This window comes from Pelodiscus sinensis, chromosome 13, assembly GCF_052426305.1.
Source record: "Pelodiscus sinensis isolate ZL-2025 chromosome 13, ASM5242630v1, whole genome shotgun sequence".
NCBI lineage: Eukaryota > Metazoa > Chordata > Testudines > Trionychidae > Pelodiscus > Pelodiscus sinensis.
Genome location: NC_143064.1, coordinates 15,670,676 through 15,687,723, shown reverse-complemented (window position 1 = coordinate 15,687,723; position 17,048 = coordinate 15,670,676). Strand labels below are relative to the sequence as shown.

Sequence of the window (17,048 nt, the reverse complement as noted above, 5' to 3'; positions counted from 1 at the left end):
CTGAAAAGGCGAGACACTGGATTAGGGATGTAACTGGTTAATCGCCAGCCCAGCTGTGCTGAAGGAGCCCCCACCTATGGGATCCTCATTAAGCAGTTAACCGCTTAACTGGTTAAACAGGAATTTACAGTCCTGCACTGGATAAGCACAACAATTGAGCAGGGAGGAAAAACATCAAATATCTTGTTGCCCCAGCCAGTGAAACAGTGTTCGGAGAAAGGGCCCTGCTACTGCTGTGGTGTCAATTGATTTAGCAGTACAGATGCTACAAGGATTAGGAAAGCTAATTTGTGCTAGGCTGCAGATCTGACCCAATGTGTTTGAAAGTAATGAGGACACATTTGAGTTCCTAATATAATATTCCTTATGGATTGATTTGCTACTATTCAAGCCTTCCATGATCGGAAGGAAAGGCTAATGAGGTTATAAAATACCTTTGGCCACTTTAAATTGTGGCTTTTTTGTCTGCAATAATAATGAAAAATAATCATGCTCTTTGTGATCCGTGTGCCCAAGGTACAGGCTCCTGAAAAATCAAGGTTGGAGCATGCATCTTATGTTTCACAAGGGAGCTGTTGTTCCTTTTGGTTTTTTTTACAATGGGAATTTTGTTGCTCACACATCTCAATCTGAACTAGGGTTGCCAGGTGTCTGGTATTGGCCTCTGTCCAATTTTTTTTTTTGCTCAACAACTTTGGTTCCCTGTCATGTGATGGGTTTTTTTTTCCTCAACTAATTTTCTGAACTCTTATTTGAATGTGTACTGCTCATCTAAGCCTCCCCGCACCAAATGGAATCTTAGAGGTGTAGGCCTAGAAGGAACCTCACTCGGCCAACTTTCTAATCACACAAAACTGAAGACCTTTGCCAGGCCGCTCTCCCATGGCCCCAACCCTTTTCTGGCCCCTGCTCACTCCACACACAAACCATGGTCACTCACTCTCCCCCACCCTCACTCATTTTCACCAGGCTGGAGCAGCGGGTTGGGGTGAGTGAGATGAGGACTCCAACTGGGGCCAGGGCCTCTGGGGTGCAGAAGAGTTCACTGGTCTGGGGCCGAGGACTTTGGAATGTGGGAGGGGGCTGTGTGCAGAGGCAGGGGATTGGGATGCTGGAGGAGTAAGGTGTGGGCAGTGGTGGGGCTGGATTTGAGGAGGTTGGGATGCAGGAGGGGGCTCTGGGCTGGTGCAGGAGGGGGTGTGGGTTCTCACTGGGGGGGCAGAACTCTGGGGTGCAGCTGGGGAGGAGGATCTGTGGTGCAAGAGGGGGCTCCAGGCTGGAGCAAAGGGGTGTGGGATGCAGGAGGGGGTTCTGAGTTGGGGGCAGGAGTTTGAGGCGCAGAGGGAGGTTTGGGGTGCAGGCTCTGGGACAGAGTTTAGGTGTGGGAGGAGTCTCAGGGTAGGGGCAGACAGTTGGGGAGCAGCTTCCAGGTAGTGCTCACCTTGGGTGGCCCCATGCAAGTGACACCATGTTCCCTGGCTCCTAGGCGGAGGCAGAGTCAGGAGGCTTTGCGTGCTGCCTCAGGCTACCCCTGCAGTTCCCACTGACTTGGATTCCTGGCCAATCGAGGCTGTGGAGCTAGTGCACAGGGTAGGGCAGAGGGAGCACACAGAGTCCCCGTGGCTGGAAGCTTGACCACAGGGCCCCACCAACTCTAAATCTGTCACTGCATCAGACTTTTAATGGTCCAGTCAGTAGTGCTGACTGGAGCAACCAAGTTCCCTTTTCAACCAGGTGATCTGGTCAAAACCTGGACATCTGGCAACCCTATCACTAAGTAATCTAGTCAGTCCCCTATACTCAAGGCAGAACTAAGTAACAACTGGACCATCCCTGAGAGAGCTTGTCAAACCTGTTTTTAAAAACCTCCCTTGATGTAAATTCCACATCCTCTCTCCAGTGTTCATGTGCTTAACTGTTCCCTGACAGGAACTTTTGCCTAATGTCCAACCCAAAAATTCCTTTGCTGTAATTTTAGCCCATTGCTTCTTGACCTAGCCTCCGATATTAAGGAGAACAATTATTCCACTCTCCTCTGTGTAACCCATCTTTTATATACTTGAAAAATGTTATATATTTTTTTCAATCTTTCCTGATAGATCATGTTTTCCACATCTTTCATTTTTGTTCACATCTTTCCTGAAATGTTCTGCCCATAACTGGACACAATAGTCCAGATGTAAATAGGTCCATTAAAAGCAAGGGCCAACCTTTTCGGAAGTTGATTTGGGGTAACTCAGTTTTTCTCTGCCCAACTTGAGCATGTTGTAAGAAACAGGGCCCTACCCATTTCAAGTTGGGCATTTTAAAGCCCAGCCACCTCAAATCAATGGCTGCTTTGGAAAATTTCAGCTTATGGCACTACTGCTGTCAGCAAACTGAATAGAACTGAGCCCCTGGTAAATATCATACCTATTTTACAGATGAGGAAACTGAGGTACATAAGTTGCTCACAGAGCAAGTCAGTGTCAGAGCTAGAAATATAACATGGAAGTCCTAACTACCAGCCCGCAGCCTGCTGACTATGATCTCACAGTGTCTCCCTGTTGGGTCCTGCCCCCTTCCTTCCCCAAGGAGAGATTAAAGGGAAGCCAATAGAGAATTAGCCCCCAAGTTTCTACTTACGTGAGTGAGCTTGCCATAGTATGGATAGAACATGAGATCAAATGTTCCATTGCCTGGATAGAAGTCCACTGATCTAAGAGCACTTTCATTGCCTTTCTGTAATTAAAAATAAGCAGGTGTGTAGTATGTGTGGGCAGTACAGTACAGCCTCCCTCAGGTCAACAACACATCTGGGCTTTGGCAGGCATCTCTGGAGACCCCAGCACAAAAGGCCTAGGTACTTTGTCACCTTTTTATACTGAGTGCTTACCCGTAGCACCAGCTGTTGCTGGAATGCGTCAGAGAACCAAGTGCACAATAACAAACAGGACAAAGGTTCATGTTTACTTCCTATAAATCTGTCTCCAGGCTTCATTGCCTCGTTGTTACTAGCTAAAGGCCTGGGCCAGTTCCCACTGAAACTAGAGGAAGACTTACCAGGCCTTGAGTGCTGGGTCAAGGACAGAGAGGGGGCAGTCTCAGCCCCTCTCTGTCTGTGTACCTGTTCCTAGGAGGGGTGGAGCTGAAGATGAACCCTCTGCTATTGGCATCCCAGGAAGCTGGAAGGGCTCAGCATTCCCATGATGTTTTTGGCAGCTCACACGGGATCAGGTCCCAAATGGAGAGAGGCAAGATAACACTCAGCACTAGCTACCTTCACAGAGCTTTGCAAACCTGCAGCCCTCGCTCAGTCAGTGGTCCCTACAATGTCCTTCACACAGGGGCTGGTAAAACATTTGTAACTGCATTGCAATTCATCACCAACAGGGACGGAGTGGGAGAGGCAGCAAGGCCCTTTCTGAAAAAAACACTCAACATATGTGAAAGAATTACCTGAATGGCACAGTTCACGCTCACCGGTATCCCAGAGCCAGGCCGATAGCCTATGATCTATGAAAAGAAAAGCATTCATGCAACTGTGAGCTGCGCAGCTTGTCCTGTGACACCCAAGCGCTATCACCATCCCACTCCAGAGGTTCTCTCTCCCTCTTAAGCTTATTTAGCTGATCAGATTGCAAACCAATGCAAGTTACTTTGGAGGCATTTTCTGCCATGAGCCAGTGGGGTCATTCACCCCAAAGTGGGGGGAGGATGCACCTGCCCACTTGTCCTCCTTGTGGGTCTGACCCCCCCAGAACTCAGGAATGGAGAAGACTAACAGGCTTTCTGCCCCTTCAAGGTGAGGCTCTCCAGTGAACTCTACATGAAGGGACACCACCCCCAACAAAAACATTTTCTGAAAGTTTTCCACTTTGGTGGTCACCCATTTCAGAAAGAGCCAGGTCTACTAGGCAACTAATTTCTGCTGTTTCCTCACATGACCATTTGATCTTAGCTTGACACAGATGAGCCGATACATCACATATTGAAAATTACTACAACGATCACAATCAAAAGGCCAGCCCCTCGTTCTTTCAAAGCTTTTCCAAGCAGCTTATGTATTCTACATTTATTTTGCCAGCAACTTGCCCTTTGATTCTAGGATATTTAAAGATTTCAGATTATGCACTGGTCTTTAGAAAATGCACAACTATAAAGAGAGCAGAATAGGGGACATGACCTCCGAAAAATAGCTTAATGCCTGGAAAGACATCCCAACAAAGAATTACCTTCCTGTTGCCTGCTTCTTGACCAAATCAAGGTGCCAGGAGCTTTGCAAATTTTCTTTGTTGGAATGTCTCTTCCTCTGAATGAAGCTATTTTCCACCTGATGTGGGGATCTAATTTTAGAGCTGATTGTACTAGCTCAGAAAATTAGCCTAGTTTCAAACTCAGCATAATAATTAATTTATAGTACTATCCAAGGAAGGAATTAAAATGACCAGGTTTTTCGATACCCGGTTCATCTTCAGTAAGATGCACGGCTGGCCCGTAGAGTAGCCAAACGTAGGATCCTCAATCCCAGAACAGTTCTCCAGTTGAGAGCGCTTGAACTGGCAGGCTTTCTTCTCTTCACTTTCCTTTCCATCTTGAACAAAGTACCGGCCAGCCGGGCACTCAATATTCTTTTCCTCTTGAATGTTGTCATTGTAAGCTAAGGTGAACCAAGAACTGGTTAATACATTATGCACTATCACAATCTATCCCTACATCAACGCTGAAGTTGTCAAAGGCCTTGAAGGAGCTGGAAAATCTCTTCCCAAGAGACAAAGTTTAATACCAGATCCAGCAGTCATCATGTATAGAAAATGCACCAACTTTAGCAATGGTAAATTGTTCATAATAAGTAGGGATTGGCATCACCAAGTTACATGATGGACACTTGACAGAATTTCCATGCTTAGAGATGGATGGTGGAGGGTGAGGGCTATGTTATTCAATTTTTTTGAAAAATCACCATGGACCTCAAAAGTTTTACCACTGACACTTGTGTCCAAGAATGGATGTGCTGCCGACCCTTCATACTGAGGCAAGTATTACGGTCCTCGCTTTAACGGGGAGGATTCAGGGGGCACCAAGTGATGAGCTGTCGTGTCAAGATTATACACTTGTGACCCAATTCTATAACTTCAGTGGACCTCTACTCAAGGACCATGCAGCTGAAAGCTAAGTACATGCAAAAATCTTCATAGGGTTAGGGAACCTTACTCAACAGCAGGGCTGGAAATAGAGCCTAGACATTCATTCCTCTCCCCATCACATTCCAGCCCCTCTCAATGAGAGTCTTGAGCAGGGAGAACCTTTGGAAACTAATGCTTCTCCGGCCTGAAAAATGAATGAATGGGCAGGGAACTAGGAGCATTGATTTTTTGGGATAGTTTGTGCTTCACCTTTTCTTTAGAGTACTTTCATATTTATTGCAAAGGCAACTGAAAGCAAAGGGGTTGGACTTGCTGCTCTGCAGTCTACTAAGCCTTTCCTGTGGACTTCTGTTGACATGCCTTCCCCTGTCCTCTTCTCCCATCTTTCTTGGGGTCCCATGTGGTTTGTTTCCTTGCAGTTTATTTTGACAGTGGGGGCTTAGCTGCAGCAAGCCTGTGTTCTTATCAGGATAGCATGGCAGGAGCAAAAAATAAAAGGAGCGAATGCTCAGGTTCACTTCACTCCAAGGAAGCTGCCCAAGTGCATTGCAGGAGGTTGCAGGAAAGACCCTTGGAAAGGGGTGTGTTCCCCCACCACATTTCCTACGCGGCTTGGCCTAGATTGGACATGGTCACTGTCATCTCCTAACATCTTTATAACATCGGATCTTTTGGAAATGTCATGGAGCTATCAGCCCCAGTTTAGCTGACATGATGTGTGGGTTGGCACCACCTCGTCCATATTGCCCAGTGTCTGCAGAGTGTTTTACTGTTTATTAAAGGTAAAATAAAAGCTTCTAGAACAAAGTTCTATAAAGACTGTGCTTTATTTTTAAAGAGCCAACCAGTTTACCTTGCAGGAAGTGATGCATGCTGTTCACATAAGGTTTCCATGTGCTGGGTTCAGAGACATTGAAGGCAATGGTAAATCCATGTAAGTATGGTCTAATCATTACTCCTGGTAAATAAAAAAGGCCTTTGTTGTATTAACAAGTCATGGAGATTCTGTTGGCTCAGGTATGTAAGTCTAAGAGGTTAAATTGGGTAATGCAGATTAATACATTGCATTATTTTATTATTTATTTACATTGCAGTAGAATCTAAGTGCCTATTATGGAGCATCTGCCTTACACTGGCCCACAAGGTGTTAATAGAGGCACAAGAGGCAGCCAATTAAAGAGGGCCTTTGGGAGGCTACAAGAAGCAGCCAATCAGAGCCAGGCAGGCCCAAATAAGGAGGGCTGCAGGGCACAGCAGCGTCACTTGCTCCCTGGAGCTCAAGGAAGGAGAACAGGCTGCCTTGAACAACAAAACTTAGTGCACACAGGACAGAGCAATGATGCCACCAGTTCAGGGTGAGGTAAGGATGGCTCTTCCTCAGCTGCAGGGATTCACAGGCCGAGGCCCTGAAACAAGAGTGAAGAGGGTGCCAAAGTCCATGGGAAAGTGGCCCAGAGAAATGAGCAGAGGGGCCGGAGGGGGCACATCAAGTGGAGGCCATCTACAGGGTCCCTGGGGTGAGACCCAGCATAGTGTGCAAGCCCAAATCCTCCTACCCCTCACCACTGAGGACATGGCCAGACACTGGACTCAACTGCAGTTCTCCTGAAAGGGGGAAAACAGAGCATGACATGTCTGGTGGGCTGTGTCATGAAGAGGATGCTGTGGTCCCAAGAGTAATGTGGGCCATAAGCGAGGGCAGCGAGACACCACCAGAGGAGGGCACACTGTGTGTCAGAGTTAACTCCTGAAACAGTCAGCAGAAGATACTGCAGTGGCGAGAAAACCCCGTTAAAGGGCCATAACCAGGTTCTGTCCCATTGTGCGAGGTGCTGTAGAAGTACATAAAATATTACAGTGTTACCTTGTGAGTTAGCAAATAAATTTAAGCTTCCCCCTGATTTTATGGAGGTAGTTTAAGACCGAGGGGCTGATTTTCCTCTCGTATTCATTTTACACCAGTGTAATCCATGGAGTTTAAGGGGGTGCCTGATAATTTGCCACAGCAAAAGTGTGAGGAGAACCCACCCTTTTGGGACATGCCTATTCTTGGTCCCCAAGATCTCAGTAACGCATGGGGAAAGCAAGGGCACCTGGTGTTTCAAATGGAAACAGACAAGCAGGAAAAATATATTTAAAAAAAGATTTAAACAGTGTTTGCATTTCACCAAAAAAAGGAAAAAATGTAAAAAAGGCAAAACATTTTTATTTATTTTTTTGGCCTGGGTTTCACCTTTAAGACTTCAGTTTAAAAGGGCATCAGTGGAACTGAACAACCAATCTACTAATAGCTTGTCATGTGAATGTTAGGTTATTTGTACATCTTGGGAAAAAATTAGAATGGATACTTCATGTTTGGGTATTTAAAAAAAATAGCATCTTCTTGAGCAGTCATGTGATTTGAAGACCTGTAGTATCATTCATGACACCATTATATCAGCATTTATACTTGGTATCACACATGATTACAATAATCCTAGTTACTGGTTTCTGAGTACGTGCTTGACATTATGCAAACATAGTAAGACACAGTCCCTGCCTCAAGAAACTGACGGTATGTCTACATTAGCCCCCTAGTTCGAACTGGGGAGGCTAATGTAGGCATTCAAAGTTGTAAATGAAGCCTGGGATTTAAATATCCTGGGCTTCATTTGCATGTTCCTGTCCGGTCGCCATTTTGAAACTCCACTAGCCCGAAGTAACTGCCCGCGGCTACACGCGGCAGTGAAACGGCAATTCGAACTAAGTCCTTAATTCGAATTAACTGTTACTCCTCCTGGAATGTTACTTCGGGCTAGTGGAATTTCAAAATGGTTACCAGATTGGAACATGCAAATAAAGCCCGGGATATTTAAATCCCAGACTTCATTTGCAGCTTCGAATGCCTACATTAGCCTCCCTAGTTCAAACTAAGGGGCTAGTGTAGACGTACCCTGACAGTGTAATTGACTCATCTTTTCACTGAGCTCCTAGAAATGAACAAGAGTCCTGAGCTCCTAACTGACACACACCAGGCGAGATCTTCAACTGGGGTCAATGGACACACTGCCACTGGCTTGCTTCACACCAGCCGAGAATCTGGCCCAATGGAAAATTAACAGTCTACAAGTTCTCAGGGAAACAACCTCTGTCTCTGGCTGCACCCTTTCACATTAACACATATCGTTCCTGCAGACTCTCCTCAATGCGCCTCACCTTTGAAAAGACTGTTCCAGGCATGACAAGAAATGTGCCGTTTAATCTTGTCTGCAGAATTTCACATTAGATTTCTCCATCAAGGAAATGGAATTGCAGCTGCCTAACGCCCTTCCAGCAGCCACAAAGACAGAACATGCATGTGGGTGGCTATTAGGTATATAAAGGGTTACCGGTCACCCAGTAAGCATGTGCCTTACCGGCATGCTCACCGGGGTACTGGTTAATCGGTGGTCTGCCCCGGATGGAGCCGTGCAGTGGGCTCAGCCTGCCTGTCCAGAGCAGCCTGCAGCACAGTGGGCCTGGCCAGGCTGGAGCAGCCCTCCACCCCGGGATCCCAGTTAAACACGCAGTTTAACCGGTTAACATTGTAAATGGGATTTTACATCCCGAGTGGCTACCAAGACCATTCCTGCAGTCGTAGGTCAGCAGGGGGCTTGGAGGGCTGTGGGAATGTGCTTACCTGGCGGAGAGACTCTGTCCCTGTATGTAGGCGTGTAGGGACTCAGCGTGAGCAGCATCCCGTACATACAAAAGGAGAACATGCCAGCTAGAAACATGTAGAATATGAGGTAAAAGAATAAGATCAAGCCTGAAAGAGAGAGAGCACATGTCACTGTTAGCACAGTTGCTTTACTTCCACTGTCACAAAGGACAGACCCAATCACTCTTCTTTGCATCTGGTTTTTGCTAACCCTGCCTAGAGTCCTTAATTACAGAAGTAGCCTTCCCCTGATGCAAATCCCCTCAAACTCTAGCAAAGTCTGGGCCAGAGTCAGCGTTCCCTGTAAGTTGGGGGCTTGTGCGACCGCTCAGGAGAGATTCGAATGGTGCCCAACTGATTAGCACAGTGCCCACAGGGAGGTTTTTTGCTTCCTAGTGGTGTTGCACATGCAACATGCCTCAGTGCACATAAAAACGTATTTTGCACACGAATGGAAAAAATCCGCACACGGATGGAAAAGATTAGAGGGAACATGTCTGTTGGTCTCAGCCAGCCACTATCTGCAGCTGTTCTCACACAAACCATGGATCTGAATCCTCCTGGGAGCTGGAAATTCTCATATTCTGAGCTATAGCCACAGTTCATGGCCTGGCTCATCAGTCATAGGTGAGTCTAGACAGGATCTACATATGTACATTCCTACACTGGTGTGACGGCGGGTTGGGGGTCCCCCGTCTCCTGCACCCCGAAATGGCACAAACAGACTGCACCAGCCGGTGGAATAGAGGAAGTTTATTGCCTCTCCAGGATACAGCACAGCACAGATGTAATATGGTCACAGAGCTGGGCTAGGATGCCTCAGGCCCCCTTGAGATGGCGGAGACTGGGCCCCTAAACTCAAGCCCCTTTCCCTAGGCTGTCTCCTCCATGCTCTCAGACAGCAACTAACTAAGGGTATGTCTACACTACCCCGCTAGTGCGAACTAGCGGGGTAATGTATGCATACCGAACGTGCAAATGAAGCCCGGGATTTGAATTTCCCGGGCTTTATTTGCATAAGCCGGCCGGCGCCATTTTTAAATGCCGGTTTGTTCGAACCCCGTGCCGCGCGGCTACACACGGCACGGGCTAGATAGTTCGGACTAGCAAGCTATTCCGAACTATCTGTACGTCCACGAGGCGTACAGATAGTTCAGAATAGCTTGCTAGTCCGAACTATCTAGCCCGTGCTGCGTGTAGGCGCGCGGCACGGGGTTCGAACAAGCCGGTATTTAAAAATGGCGCCAGCCGGCTTATGCAAATAAAGCCCGGGAAATTCAAATCCCGGGCTTCATTTGCACGTTCGGTATGCATACATTACCCCGCTAGTTCGCACTAGCGGGGTAGTGTAGACATACCCTCACTCTCTTCCAGCCCTGCCCCCCAGCCAGGGCAGCATTCCACCTTCCTTTGTTCCTCTCCATGGGGGGTGTCTGGCCATACTGGTTTGCATAGTGACTCATCCTGTTTTGCTGGGTCGTGGTACCCACGGCAGCCAGTGGGGGTTACCCCAGAGCCAGCAGCATAGAAACCAGCCAGGTACCCCCACTACGTCACAACAGGATCAGACTGAACCCAGATCCCACCTACAACAGCTTCATACCCTTTCCGAATAGCAACAGTGACATTATAGACATAAAGAGACAATGGATAGCCACCCTCTAACACATTTTGAATTCCTTGGGACATCTCCACAGATAGGTAAATTGCCTCTCTTCTTATCCCACCATCCGCTTTTTGATACCAGGAACCACATTTTAAGGGAACATTACAAATAACATTGACTAGAAATTCAGCTCCTCTGAGATACATTTTACACTTGGCTACTTCACAAGATCAATGTCCAGAGCTATTTGGGGTTTTCGCTTTTCCAGGACCAGACTGAGAGTTGGGGTTGTCTTGGGAGAACAAAGCCTTGAATAAAAACCAGTAGTTTAGAAAGTAAAGTGAAGCCATAACACAGCCATTTCCCAGGGGAACCGTGATTCTGCTGGCGGAACAAGCCTTGAGAACACAGATGTGCACTTTCACCTCTGCATTCTCTAGGGCTACGTCTAGACTGGCATGATTTTGTGGAAATACTTTTAACAGAAAAGTTTTTCCGTTAAAGGTATTTCCGCAAAAGAGAGTCTAGATTGGCAAGGATGCTTTTGCGCAAAAGCATCCATGCCAATACAGATGTGCTTTTGCGCATGAAAGCTCTGATGGCCATTTTATAGCCATCGGGCTTTCTTGCACAAAAAATTAAGGTGCCTATCTACACTGGCCCTCTTGCGCAAGTATTCTTGCACAAGAGGGCTTATCCCTGAGCGGGATCCCTGAGGACTTATCCCTGAGCGGGAGCGTGAAAGTATTTGTGCAAGAGGCACTGATTTTGTACATTACAAAGTCAGTGCTCTTGTGCAAATTCAAGCGGCCAGTGTAGACAGCTGGCAAGAAATCTTGCTAGTCTAGACGCACCCTTCGTGTTTATGTTGGGTGGGATTGTAAGTGATGGGAACTACATGGAAAGGCAAATTCAACTGAGCTCTGAACAGGGGCTCAGCGGTAGGGTTACAGTGCAGCAGGGCTCCAGGGAGCTTGGCAGGGAGGCTGAGGTAGGGGGGGACCTCTGGATGCCAGGGCCCTTCTGGAGGAAGCTATGCTTGAACTCTGTTCTGGAACAGAGAGCAGGTTCCAACCATGAGAGAGACCTGAACAGAATTCCTGGCTTTCTTCTCTGGAAAAGTCTGGGATACTGCAGAAACAACGTGCTAACCCCCTGGAGAGGACAGAGCTGTTCAACAGCCACCTGCCTAAGGTCTCTCTGTGCTGGACAGGAGCAAAATCACAGAAATCCTGGGTGGTGAGCCAGGAAGCTGCAGAGGGGTGGGAGCTGAGAGGGACAGATGTCTGTGTGTACCCTACCCCAGATCTGCTGAGAGAGGAACTGCTGTGTCATCAGGCAGCAGGGAGCCCAGTGAGTAACCAGGTACCTCAAGATGTCTCCCACAAGTTCTCAGCACACCCAGACTGGCCATAGGCCAGATTCTGCTCTTGGTTGCACCAGGGTGAACGCAGTCACTCTACCACCGTCAATGGACTTACCCCAGGTGTACTCTTGTGAGCATGATTCTACTCCCAGTTACCTGACTGCCCACCCAGGAGACTGCATTGACATCAGCGGAGTATCTGAGAGCTGAAGCCAAGTGAACCCCACCCTTCCCCCTCCCGTAAGGGTCTTCCATGTAAGGAGATAGTTTTAGGCCTACCAGGGGTGAAAGTAACTTACATTTCTTACAGGTACTGTCCAATCGCATCCCAGGTCACTGCCAGCTGTTTAAGTAGCTCCCTACTGGCTTTTGCCACAGCTCAGCCTGCTCTTGCTGGAGCTACACACTGGGGCGCACCCCCTTACTTTCACCTCTGAGGCCTACACTCCCCGTGTATCTTGCTGTCCTCACCCTGCCTTGTGAGTCTGATCATGCAGCCTTTCCAACACTGCTAGTTTTTCAACCACCATTATTTTTCAGTTTTGCTTTGGCACACATGGGGCAAAACACTATCACAGAGGTAGCCTGGGCTCTTGCAAATCCTCACTGTAAAGCACAACAGCCGGCAAAGCAACCAGTCGACCCGCCGTTCAGGAAGGAGGAATGCTTATAAAAAATAGACTCTTTGAAGATTGGCTCATCCGCCTTCATCATATGCCCTGAGAAGCCATCTGGACCTGGAATACTCTTTCCCTTTCAGCTGGTATTTATGCACAATGTGAAAGCTTTGGCTGATTCCTTGCTTAGTGTTTATTATGAGGCCCCCTTATTTTAAAAGTGGGATCGACCCAATGCATAGATCTTGTTAGGTGCTCAAATGCCATGCTCTGCAAAAACCTATCGAGCCTGCTCATGTGAGCAGGAGAATGAGTGGGTATATGTGCACAAAGGTGTGTTACCAAATGTTGTACACACCAGGATGCTAAGGACCAAATAAATACAGTACATTGGTTGGTATAAAAACAAAATCCATGAAGGAAGAATTTAAGCATGGCTGGGGTCTAGAACCATTGTTTTTAAGATGTATGTATAATTTATTGTATACTAGGTGGCGAGGCCCATTGTTGACCAGGCAAAGTCATTTTGCACAGATTACACTTCAAGAAATTAAATATATAATAGAATTTTTGATTAATGTGCTTGCAAAAAGGAAATAAAAGAATAGTTTTAAATTTGTAGGAATTCAAACTTCAAACATTTTTCATTTTATTGAATAATTTCCATACATAGTAAATTTGAATCAGAAACTCATAAAGCTTGCATTACTCTTTCCATAACTAAATTGAATTATTTTGTGAATTGTAACTAAAAATTTTCTTGCACTAAAATGACAGTTGAATAGGTGACTCGATTTTAATTGTTAGCAAATATTTGTATAAACTCTAATCATAAGTCATGACTTTTTTCCAAAGAAAAACAAAAAAAAATTATTTACCCAGCATATTCCAGTTTAAAAAGTAGTGCATTCAGCACTAATTTATGTGGCAAGATTGGTTATGTAAAATTTGGTATCTGTAGGTAATCACGAAGTATGACTTTATTTTTCACAAACAAATTCATAAACAAACAAACTCTTCAAAATATATAATAGATGTAACCCACCCATGTGCATTCACGAAGGGATGGGGAGGTGATCCAGCATTATTAATTAAAGGTTTTGCCTGAAAGAGACACCACCACGGTTCTGAACATTTTCAGAAAATGAGGGTTTGATGCTTCAAGACCCACTGGGACTTTGAGTTAATTCACAGGATATGTCTACTCAGCAAGGCTAAAGTCGGATTAAGCTACACAACTTCAGCAATGTCAATTGCAAAGCTGAAGTTGAAATAGCTTAATTCAACTTTTGATTCTGTCTACACAGCAGGAAGTTGAAGGAAGAACACTCTTCCTCGACTTCCCTTACTCCTCATGAAATGAGGGTTACCATGAATCAGAGTAAGAAATCCTCCAGCTCTACATTATTTCAAAGTAAAGGCTTGTAGAGTACACAAGCGCTGTTATTTTGGAACAATGTCAGTTTTTCCAAAATAACACTGCTGTGTTGATGTACCCCCAACGCTTTGTCTACACTGCAGGGTTTTTGCACAAGAAGCTTTTTGCAGAAGAGATCTTGTGCAAAACCTTCTTGTGCAAAAACACGTCCACACCTCAAAAGCTCATCACAAAAGTGATGTGCTTTTGCACAAGAGAGCGTCCACACTGCATGGATGCTCTTGTACAAGAAAGTTCTGATTGCCATTAACAGAATGGCCATCAGAGCACCTGTGCTTTTTCTGATAGGCTCTTTTTGCACAAGAAACCCCAATGGAGCATCCACACTTGCCTTTTTGCACAAGAGCTGAAGTGCAAAAAGGAATTATTCCTCATGAGGAGAGGAATAACTATCAGCAAAAGCCCTCTGTCCTGTTGATTTACTGTATTTTTTTTGCGCAAAAATGCACTTGAGGTGTGGACGCGCTGCCGTTTTTTGCACAAAAATGGCTGTTTGTGCACAAAAACCTTGTAGTGTAGACATAGCCCCAGAGACCCATAAAGAGCTTGCAGGTTCAGTCAATGCATCTGTCCTGGTTGGGTGTGTACACAGAATTGACTCAACCCATTCTAGCACACAAGCAACCTGGATAAAATCAGCACTAGATGCTTTGAAGATCGTCTCCCCTGTATTTCAGTTAGTCCACAATCTGGGTATGGAAATGCAGAAGAAATTTTTGCTTGATTTTATGTCCACCAAAAACCAGGCTCTGTGTTTGGCCGGAATGACACATGTATTATGTCACCACACTATGCCACCCAAATGCCCTGAGAGAACCTGCAAATGCACATCCCTAGCAATCACTACCACCCCACACTAGAACCTAGATGAGGTATCATTAAACAGCTACCACCTCTAGTTAATGGGAACCACATCCTGAAAGAAATCTTTCCCAAATCCCCTCTTCTCGACGTCAGACATGCCCCTCCACCCAGCAGCCTCTCCATGTTCATCACCAGAAGCAAGGTCCCCACAGACCAGGACACATCAAATGCAAGCTGCACCAGACACTGCCAGAACAACAGATGCAAAACCTGTAGGCATATCTCCACAGCTACAATGATCAACCCACCCCCTCCCCACACACAGCACACCTTTCAAAAGCAATGTGTCCTACACAGGCCTGTCACAACATGTGGTGCACCTCATCCGGTGCACTACACACCCCATTAATAGCAACTATGTGGGACAACCACTACACTCTCGAATTAACTCATACAGGAAAATGCTGAAAGCCAAAAACGCCCTATTGCCTGTGAGTGAACAAGTTCACAACGCGATCAGTCTGTCTGATCTCAAAGGAAACCCACACAAGCCCTTCAGAAGATGAGTCGGGACCTTGGTTGGTCCCTAGTAATATATGTTAACTACATATGCTAAACAATCCTGTCCCACATTGTATTTAGCTGTCACACTTCCCAGAGCTCTGTGTGAACTTGAAAGCTTGTCTCTCTCACTGACAGAAGTTGGGCCAATAAAAGATATGACCTCATCCCCTCATATTTCTAATATCCTGGCACTACAGCAACGCTATAAAACTATCATTGACTCACCACTGAACCTTGGCACTCAGCTCACTGGCTGTGTCGCTTCTGCAGCGTCTGTAAATCACTCCCTGTTTTCTCTTGCTTCAGTTGATTTCCCACAACAGGTCTCTTGACTTACGTGAAGCTAGTCACTGTGGAGTTTGCAGGAGACGCGGAAAACTTGGCAGGAGAAGCAAACAAGTTGCGAGGCCTTGTAGGCTCATGACCGGTGCCGAGTACTCTGTGCCGCCACAATGTCTGTCCTTTGCTTTTTGAACACAGTGCAGGGCAAGATTTGGTCTGGGCTCGTTTCACTACTTAGGAAATGGACTAAGAACGCGATTGGCTGCATTCAGCTGGCGTAAAGCCAAAGTTATTTGCTCTACTTTACTCCAGTGCAAAAGTGCTCATCACGAGGTTCAAGACTGACCATTTTCATGCTCATGAATGAGTTGTTTAAGGCTAAGAAAACAGAACCACAAATGCCCATCACAATCTGTGTGCTGTAAGGGAGCAGCAGCAATGTTTATGGCTCTGGGTCAGGCATTCTTAGTCTACCACCCCACAAGGCCTGTTTTTAACCTGTTGAGCATGGTTTGCCCAGAGTACAATTTTTTTTGAAGGCCATGAAAATGGCTGTCAAAACAAAATCCTAGCTTTTGAGCCAGCCCCTGCTTCCCACACTCATGTGAGTAATGTCACGAGTTATTTGGCTACAGTCTCCACTCATCCAAAGGGATGGGCAGGGATGCTTTGATCAGGCTTGACTTTGTATCTCTGGCTTCACTGCTAGAATCTGAGCGTGGGTGTGTAATTCTGATTTACACGGCATGGGTTTGAGCCCAGGGCGAGAAGCAGCTTTAGGAGAGTAGAGACTTGGGAAGTCTTCTCTGGCTTCCATCAGTTAAACATCGGGGTAATGCCGCCACAGGAACTGCTCTTTATTTATGCTCATGTAAATGTGAAGTGAATCAGATCCATCCACTTTGGAGATACTTGTCTGGTCTCTCAATGGCGCTAACACACTTACCTGGACCCCACAGCGTGTCTACTGATCTCATCTAATCCACAATCACCCTTCCCCGGGACATCTGGGCACCACTTTACACGCTAAGCCACACAGACGCACAAGGAGCTGATTCAGTCATTTGTGGGAATTACACGCTCATCAGAAAAGCCCTACACATCCCTTCAGGGCCTGATATTTCACCAAAAGTGCATGCTTTGTCACTGTGAACAGAATGTGCAAATGGCCACTTACACACCTCACCGGACAGTGGTACACTTACAAACCTAAGTGGTGTTCAACCATGATCGGTGTGCGAGCCATCTAGGTGTGCAGCCCCAGGGAGGCAGGAGGGGAGTGCAAAGTTCTTAGACCACATGGAAGTGCTGCAAACATCACCAAAATGGAGACGTGTTTAAATGTTTTCCCTTGGTGACTTCAGTGCTTATGAAAGATGCTGGGTTGGCCTCCTGGAGCACCAGTGCCGGCTTCCTTGTCCCCCTTAGTGGCACAGAGACCACTTACAGAGAGAATAATGAGTCTGCTACAGCCTTAGCTGAGAGCCAGCTGGCTTTTTAGAGGCTCGTGCACTAAGATCCCTAGCTGCCAGGTTCAAATTTACACTAGCTCCAGAGAGAATGGAG

At 46.4% G+C, this 17,048-nt stretch overlaps 1 protein-coding gene across 3 annotated transcripts in view; it reads right to left on the bottom strand.

Annotated features, from left to right (window-relative positions):
• Positions 1–17,048, bottom strand: part of ATP1B4 (ATPase Na+/K+ transporting family member beta 4) — a 43,846-nt gene that overhangs the window by 15,750 nt on the left and 11,048 nt on the right. For all 3 annotated transcript variants that reach the window (XM_006115403.5, XM_006115404.5, XM_075940988.2), the window contains 5 exons: positions 8,785–8,913; positions 5,980–6,084; positions 4,443–4,639; positions 3,439–3,495; positions 2,626–2,721 (listed from right to left, as the gene is read on the bottom strand). In XM_006115403.5, the coding sequence (XP_006115465.3) occupies positions 2,626–2,721; positions 3,439–3,495; positions 4,443–4,639; positions 5,980–6,084; positions 8,785–8,913 (584 nt within the window). The remainder of the gene's footprint in view (positions 1–2,625; positions 2,722–3,438; positions 3,496–4,442; positions 4,640–5,979; positions 6,085–8,784; positions 8,914–17,048) is intronic.